This window comes from Nanorana parkeri, unplaced genomic scaffold (genome assembly GCF_000935625.1).
Source record: "Nanorana parkeri isolate BGI_ZX_2015 unplaced genomic scaffold, ASM93562v1 scaffold1025, whole genome shotgun sequence".
Taxonomy (NCBI): domain Eukaryota; kingdom Metazoa; phylum Chordata; class Amphibia; order Anura; family Dicroglossidae; genus Nanorana; species Nanorana parkeri.
This window is the reverse complement of record NW_017307293.1, coordinates 614,748-622,526: the sequence shown is the minus strand read 5'-3', so window position 1 is coordinate 622,526 and position 7,779 is coordinate 614,748. Positions and strand designations below refer to the sequence as shown.

At 47.6% G+C, this 7,779-nt stretch overlaps 1 protein-coding gene across 1 annotated transcript in view; it reads right to left on the bottom strand.

Moving 5' to 3' along the window:
• The window catches only part of LOC108795920 (cytosolic 10-formyltetrahydrofolate dehydrogenase), a 20,766-nt gene that overhangs the window by 3,270 nt on the left and 9,717 nt on the right, over positions 1 to 7,779 (bottom strand). Inside the window, exons 4-12 of the mRNA XM_018567255.1 lie at positions 7,279 to 7,444; positions 5,708 to 5,809; positions 5,294 to 5,383; positions 3,345 to 3,482; positions 3,124 to 3,249; positions 1,998 to 2,089; positions 1,332 to 1,479; positions 836 to 955; positions 633 to 760 (exon numbers count right to left, since the gene is read on the bottom strand). Coding sequence (XP_018422757.1) covers positions 633 to 760; positions 836 to 955; positions 1,332 to 1,479; positions 1,998 to 2,089; positions 3,124 to 3,249; positions 3,345 to 3,482; positions 5,294 to 5,383; positions 5,708 to 5,809; positions 7,279 to 7,444 — 1,110 coding nt within the window. The remainder of the gene's footprint in view (positions 1 to 632; positions 761 to 835; positions 956 to 1,331; positions 1,480 to 1,997; positions 2,090 to 3,123; positions 3,250 to 3,344; positions 3,483 to 5,293; positions 5,384 to 5,707; positions 5,810 to 7,278; positions 7,445 to 7,779) is intronic.

Here is a 7,779-nt window from a genome sequence, read left to right as displayed (position 1 = left end):
TGCCCGGCGCTCACTGCCCGCCGCTCACCGCTCGCTGCCCGGCGCTCACCGCCCGCCGCTCACCACCCGCCGACAGGTGAGCAAGTCTGCCGTTTGAATCCTGTGTACGGGTGGGAGCCCGCCTCCCACCCGTACACAGGATCCGAAACCCGTACTGTCCGGGTGAAAACCGTACGGGTGGCAACCCTAGCCCTAATCCAGCCCTAATTCGGGCTTCCTAGTGTATTCCATTCTGGTTTCATCCATTGTTCAAGCACTGAAGAAGAAGTCCTTTCCCCCGAAACATGTTGGGTGTATCTGATGCTCTTAACCAGGACATGATTTAAAAGCATTTCAAGCGAGATGAATGTTTGTCCTTACTACACACTCAGAAGCCCTTCTGTGGACAACAGAACACCACCCCTGGTTGTGTCCTGTCTCTTTTCCATCAAGGAGGTCTGTCAAAGGGGGAAGTACCCACATAAAATCAAGCTGTTCCTATAGAAGAAAACCTGATTTTTGGCTTCCATGGGACATGAACTTCACCCCAACTCCCACCAGGCAGTACAGAGCTGCAAGGGCTTGTTATACATGGTGTAGGACCACAACCTTCCTCTTAGTACAGACCTACCAAAGACGAGGATGACTCTTACCTGTAGATCAGGTGACCTCGGTCCCTTGGGTTCATTTTGCCCCATTCTCCCTTCTCAAAGGCTTCCTTGGCTGAAGACACAGCTTTATCAATGTCGGACAACTGGGCCAGTGACACTTTGCAGATGGCCTGTGTAGAGAGAACATCGGTGAGGCCACAAGTAAACCACGCTTCGCGTTTGGGCTACAATGAGGTCACACTTACACTGCCGTCGGTGGGGTTAATGGTGTCATAGGTTTTCCCTCCCTCGGCATCCACAAATTGGCCGTTGATGAACAGCTGATGAGGCATTCTGATCTTCATATTGTTGACGTCCTTCTCCACCTTAAATAACAGCGCAGATTGTGAAAACAGAATTTATTTGACATTATTCAGCATACCGTAGCAATATTGTCTGTGTAAGCATAGTGAATGGAACCAGGCTGGGCTGGAACATGCAACTGTCATCATAGGGATGGCAGTGGTCTCTCTGCAGAGGTCCAGGCATGCCTCCTCTTGAGTCAGAGCTAGAGCTCTCCAATCAGCAGGGAACTTGAGTTTTGCTGATTGCAGAACTTTAGCACTGACTCAGCAAAGGGGCATGTCAGACCTCTTCAGAGAGACCACTGCTTCCACACAGAGAGCCTATTTACAGGGAAAGCGTATTTTAACCTTTTTCCTCAGACAACAGACTCACTTTAAACCGGCCCTGCGTGCTTACATAATCTATGACTTGCTCTTCTTCTGCGCCCTCCCCTCTGAGCCGTCTCACGAGCATCTGAATGAATTCCTCGAACTTTGTGGCCATGTAGACATCCTCGTTCTGTAGCTGCAGCCCGTTACACTTCAGCTTCACCTCTTCCACCAACCTGATGATAAAAGAGAGAGATTAGCGCACCGTACAGAAGCCACAGCAACAGCTTCCTAAAAGCTCAGATAACAGCTGGCCACTGAATAGCAGGGAATTTACACTACACAGACTGCAAAATGGCTCAGAAAGGGGGGCACGTCCTCTCCTTCTCCTCTCTCCTAGCTGTGTTGAGCCAGAAAGGCCATTGGCTTGACTTTGCTACACACAGGTAGTGCTAGACTAGGAGTAGCCAAACTCCCAGGATGCATCTCTCTCCGGGAGTCATGTCTGTGGCTGTGAGAATCTTGCTATGCCTCATGGGATTTGTAGTTCCACCACAGCTGGAGGGCTGGAGTTTGGCTTCTTATTAGAAAGCCTAGTATTGTTGGTCAGGGACATAGAATACCCCCTACACAATGTATGCATACAATTTCAAAAATTATACATATCATCTATTTATAAACTTGTAGAAAATGTGAAATGTAACTGAATGAAACCCGGTATACATTATTTTCTATTAGCCGGTCATCAACCAACCTTACTACATCCATGGAGGCTGCACCGGCCTTGAAGAAATCAGTAGAGTCTTCTATTTCAGTGATATTGGTCAGGATCCGTTTCCACGCAGCCTGAGACAAATCACAAGAAGGTAGGATTGGTCTTTCTTTGTGTTTGGAGACATGTTTTGGAATGAGCCACATAGGTTAGGTTTGTGCTGGGACACTGGACTACAATCCATCCATACAATCCCAAAATCTGAACTGCAAGGCTCTATTCACACAGGATCCTGATTTAAAAATCAGTTCACATTTTTAGACATTTAGACAATACATTTAAAATGTATTTACTTTTCCAATAGAGCAGCAGGTAACACTATGTAATATATACTTTGTAACAAATGATTCTATATTAACAGTGTGGTGCTGAAAATGCAATTGTGTGTCTATGAACTCATTACATTAAAGGAGAACTATGGGGGTCAGTGCTTTTCCCCATAGTTCTCCTAAGGGTCACGGGAGGACACAAACTAGCGTTCTCCCATGACCCAAAGCTCAGTATACCGCGAGCTACAGCTCGCGGTATACTGAGACCGCCGCAGCCGGGACGGAATCCGACATTACTGTCGAGATCCACCCAGCTGCGTGAGTGACAGCTGGCTCTGCCTATCTAGAGGCAGAGCCAGCTGCGCCCGCCCCCTCCCCCGTCCCTTCCGCCAGTCAGCGCTGGAGGATCGTAGCGGGGGAATCCCTGCAGGGAGCCGTGACAGTCAAGTCTCTCTGGAGGGACATGATCGAGAACATGAGCGAGCGACGGTATGTGTTCGCTCACTTTCCGATCTATTAAACCGACCTGTGACAGTTTAATTGCCACACGTCGGCTCAAACTATGAGGTTGAGTGAACATCCCTCCCCTCATAGTTCTACTTTAAACACCATCTAATGTTATAAAAACAAATATAAATATGTTCAGAGCTAAAATATATTAAATAATTCTCATAATATTATGAAAAATTATTTGATACATATTTTGACATATTTAGATTTATTTTTATAACATTAGATGGTGTTTAAAGGAGAACTATGGGGTTAAGGCTTTCCCCCATAGTTCTCCTTAGGTGACACTGTTTACATAGTATTGACATTTATTTGGAGTTTCCTCTTACCCGGATCTCATTGGCGATGGCTTTTTCCTCATCGCTGAGCGTCACGGTGCTGCTGTCAGAAGATTTAAAATACTGTGAAGCCGGAATCATCTTTCCATCCTCGAATTTGATGTTTTTCACTGTGAGCTTTCATCCAACAGAAAACAAAAAGTGTCACAATTTACAAATGTATCAAAATATAAAAATTTTCACCAGATAAGAGATTTTTACAGAATCCTCACCCATTTTCCATCATTCCCAAAGAGCACCAGCCCGTTCTTGGTCACCACACCCGGTTTAGACGCCCCCGGAATCTCAAGAGGCTGCCCATCGGGATTCGGCCCGTTACTGGTGAACGACGAGCCAAAAAACGTCAGTTTCTGAATGCAAAAGGGCAAAAAAAAAAGGTGTTTGTTATGAACACAGATAGATTTTGTAAATCATATTTAAAAGAGAATGCCAGGAATTTTAAAAGTTAACCCCTGCGGTGTGGCTACCCCTGCGCTGCAAGGGTTAAGAGCTCATTCTGGTCTAGGGGATGGAATATAAGAAGAAATATTCATCTGATTCTCGGTCCCACCTTGCTGCTGGACCGGTCCGTGCAGCCTCTCTACCTGGCTCCGGCGGTCTGACCTGTGAGGTCACCACATCTAGTAACAGGTCTATTAGATGTGAGGATGTTGTGAAACATACCAGAGCCAGAGTGGAGGAGGAGAGAGGTGAGCCGCAGGACTGAGTGAGTATTTCTATGTATGACTGTAATTATATATACATGAGGACAGTCATATTTGCAGAGGCCGCATCAAAGCCCGCAGCCTCACTGTCAGCCATTTTGGTGTCACCCCCTCCGATGGTGTCATCTGGTGCTGGCCGTACACCCCGCACCTACCTTGTGACACCACTGCATATTTGCTCATTACATATGCAGGATCTGATTCCTGCTTTGCAGCGCTGCTTTACTGCTTCTTCTCACAGTGTAAGTCTATGGGTCACCTGACTCACTGAAAACCATGCACTCCCTATGCGGAAGATATCTCAACTGCTGTTAAGGAAGTAGGCCACATGGTGGTTGCATCATTCCACTATATGGAGCTGAGGAGAAAAGAAAATATACTAAGAATGTCAATTTCTGCCTGTTTTCACACAGAATGAATGGCGACAGAGATTTGTGGGGCACATGACTTGTGTACGAATATCCCCTTGTGTGCAGGGAAAAAGTTTTTGGGAGAAGGAGTTCTGGGGTTAGGCTTACATCAATAGGAACTGATGTTACCCTTGCAAGAATTTTGCAAGCCTGGTGATGTCACAGGGGTATGTACAAGTTAGAGGAACAAGGTAAAATTAAAGAACTATGAGGTGAGTGCTTTTCACTCACCTCATAGTTCTAGCCGACCTGTGACAATGAGACTGTCACAGGTCGGTATCTAGCGTCCTCCCGTCACTCTAAGCTCAGTTTAGCGCGAGCTACAGCTCGCGGTATACTGAGACGCCGCCGCCGGAGCGGATCCCGACCTGGACGTCGGGATCCGCCCAGCTGCGTGAGTGACAGCTGGCTCTGCCTCTAGATAGGCAGAGCCCGCTGTCACTCACACAGCTGGGTGGATCTCAACATCGATGTCGGGATCCGCTCCGGCTGCGGCGTCTCAGTATACCGCGAGCTGTAGCTCGCGCTAAACTGAGCTTAGAGTGACGGGAGGACGCTAGATTGTGTCCTCCCGTTACCCTAAGGAGAACTATGGGGAAAAGCCCTGACCCCATAGTTATTCTTTAAACAAAAAATGAATGCCGGGACATGATCTAGAGGGGAAGAGTGAGGTTTAGGTGACAATTTGGGTCATGCCGCCACAAACACTAAAATCTGGTTAACCTCAGATCTCATCGTGATACAATGTGCAGTTTTGGACACTTGCAAACAAAGGGCATCAGCAGAGCTGGAGAGGTCGCAGGGATAGGTCAATGCACAAGGGATAAATGGAGCCCCCGAAAGGAAAATCTATTGCCATGGCCTGGGCACAGCGTCCTTGGAAATATTTCCAGCCATGCAGCATGTCACAAGCGACATCCTTCAATGTGGAGGCATCGCTCCTGCGTTACAACAGGAAAACCGCTGACTCGGCGCATTCATCGACCTTCACCTAGCCGGGGGTATTGAGTGGGCGAGCTTCACGTCAGGTCAGCACTTGGCACTCACAGTTCCATTGACTTCAGTCCAGGCTCCGGGCACTTTGTCATTCCCTCGGATAAAGTTATGGATTGCTTCTGCCGGCTGATCCCAATTGATCTGCAAATAGAAAAAAAAAACATGATTTTTTTTGGTACAAGAGCAACGCTAGCCCTTGTAGGGTGGAGCGGGATTTGATCCATCTTTATAGGTCCATTCTACACCCTCTAGAATGCCCTCCCCAGTCTTCAGATTCAGAAGTTTACCCGTCGGCCCCACAGGTGCATTTACACATGCCAGTCCTTCTCTGACCCAGCTCAGACCCTTAAAAGATACCATTGGCACTCTTTGGCTATCTCAGAAGTATGATCAGGAGGGGGCAGGGCAGGACTTGTGAATGAAAATGTTGGCGCTTTAGGGATGCAGTGCAGATAACAGCCTCACCTTGGCAATTTCCTTCTTCTGTATGGGGTCATAAGTGGCGCCCTCTGCTGGCTGAGGGATCCTCGGGGCATTTCCCTTTGCTATCAACCTTACGGCTTCTACCTACAAAAAAAAAACATCAAAAGGAGGATAATGGCTTAAACTTTGCTTCCTATCAATAAAGAAGCACCAAAACTTTACAATGTACATGATTAGGCAAAGAGGAAGTTAAAGTGCATCTAAACCCAAAAAGAAAAATGTAAATATGTTGCAGTTTTTTAGCCTTTTTTCCATGATTGTCACCTGGTGATCCTGTGAATAACACACTTCCTGTCCTAGAGTGGCTACACTCATTCCTCCATTGTATCTATGGAGCGAGCCATGGTTGTCATCCTGGCTGGACTTCAAACAAGTCTGCTTTTGTTTATCTCCATCACATGGTAGGTGGGGAGGGTAGTGGATCCCAGGAGGATAAACATTGTTTTAGGGCCCATTCACACCATTGTGTTAGATAAAGCACGTAGTGCGATCATAGCTTTGCATTGCGTGGCTGAGCTTCCATTGACTTCAATGCACCGCCATGCCCCCTCCCGCCCCAGAGCGAAGGGGAAAGTTTTGTGAGTGATTGCTGTGCGTTCCAGCAGCTGCCACTCTGGTATGCACTGCAATTGGTGTGAGTGGGCCCCTAAGCACATTAAAAAAACGCACCAATCACGGTACAATCGAAGTAAAATTGTGGCAAAACGCATCATATTGCAGCTGTGCAGACGCACGCAGTTCTGCTGTGAACTAGCCCTTAAGAGGAGAACTATGAGGGGAGTGCTTTTCACTCACCTCATAGTTCTAGCCGACCTGTGACAATGAGACTGTCACAGGTCGGCTCAGTAGATCGGGAGGTGAGCGAACATATACCGGCGTTCGCTCACCTCTCGATCCTGTCACGGCTCTCTGCCGTGACAGGGGAGAGGCTGGATTCCCCCCGCTCCGATCCGCCAGCGCTGACTGGCGGAACGGACGGGGGAGGGGGCGGGTACAGCTGGCTCTACCTCTAGATAGGCAGAGCCAGCTGTCACTCACGCAGCTGGGCGGATCTCGACAATCGATGTCGGGATCCGCTCCGGCGTCTCAGTATACCGCGAGCTGCAGCTCGTGGTATACTGAGCCTAGGGTGACAGGAGGACGCTAGTTTGTGTCCTCCCGTTACCCTAAGGAGAACTATGGGGAAAAGCCTTAACCCCATAGTTCTCCTTTAACATTGAGATACAGCGCTCTGCTTCTTCCCTGCTTGGCCTCAGCTACACTGAATCAAGACAGTTGACTGAAAATAAATATTGAACATCCAATCAGCAGCAAGAGCTTGGCTCAACCTGTTTAGATATGGATAGTTTGGATATGTTTTATGAGCTCTAACATAGTTACATTTGGTAGAAAAAAACACAAATCTATCAAATTCAGTCAATAAAAACATGAATAAAGAAAAAACAAAATACATTGAAAAACCTCCTTATTCTGGACCTTATACTTATAGTTGATCCAGATTTTAGATATCTTGTTGACTCCCTCCATTGATGATGATAAATCTATGGACTCACCATGCCTTTGACCCCCTCGGGGAAGAGGAACCTGTTGTATATGGAGTTTACTGTGTCTTCTGGAAGAACTTCACACTCTCTCTGCAGCAGGATGTCTCCCGTGTCTAGACCGTCGTCGGCCCAGAATATTGTAAAGCCCCCAATCTTATCTCCCTGCATCAGTGTCCTACAAGACAAGATTCATCAAAACATGAGAGATTGTCCTGAATGTCTCCATATTAATGTTTTGGTCATGCTAGCATCGTCACTGCTGGTATATAAGCCCGTAGCTTGTCAATCAGCACCTGGCCACACCAGGTGTCACTTGGAGCAGGTACCGGGTGACACCCCGTGACATTATCACCACGCACGTGTGTGATGACGTCATGCACATGCGCGGCCATCTTGGTGATATCGGCCAGTGGCCATCTTGGTGATGGACGCTGACAGGGAGAGGAGGGGATGTTCAACCGGCTGGTTAAGGTATGCTGCCAGATCCCCCCCTCTCTCATGCAACTGCTG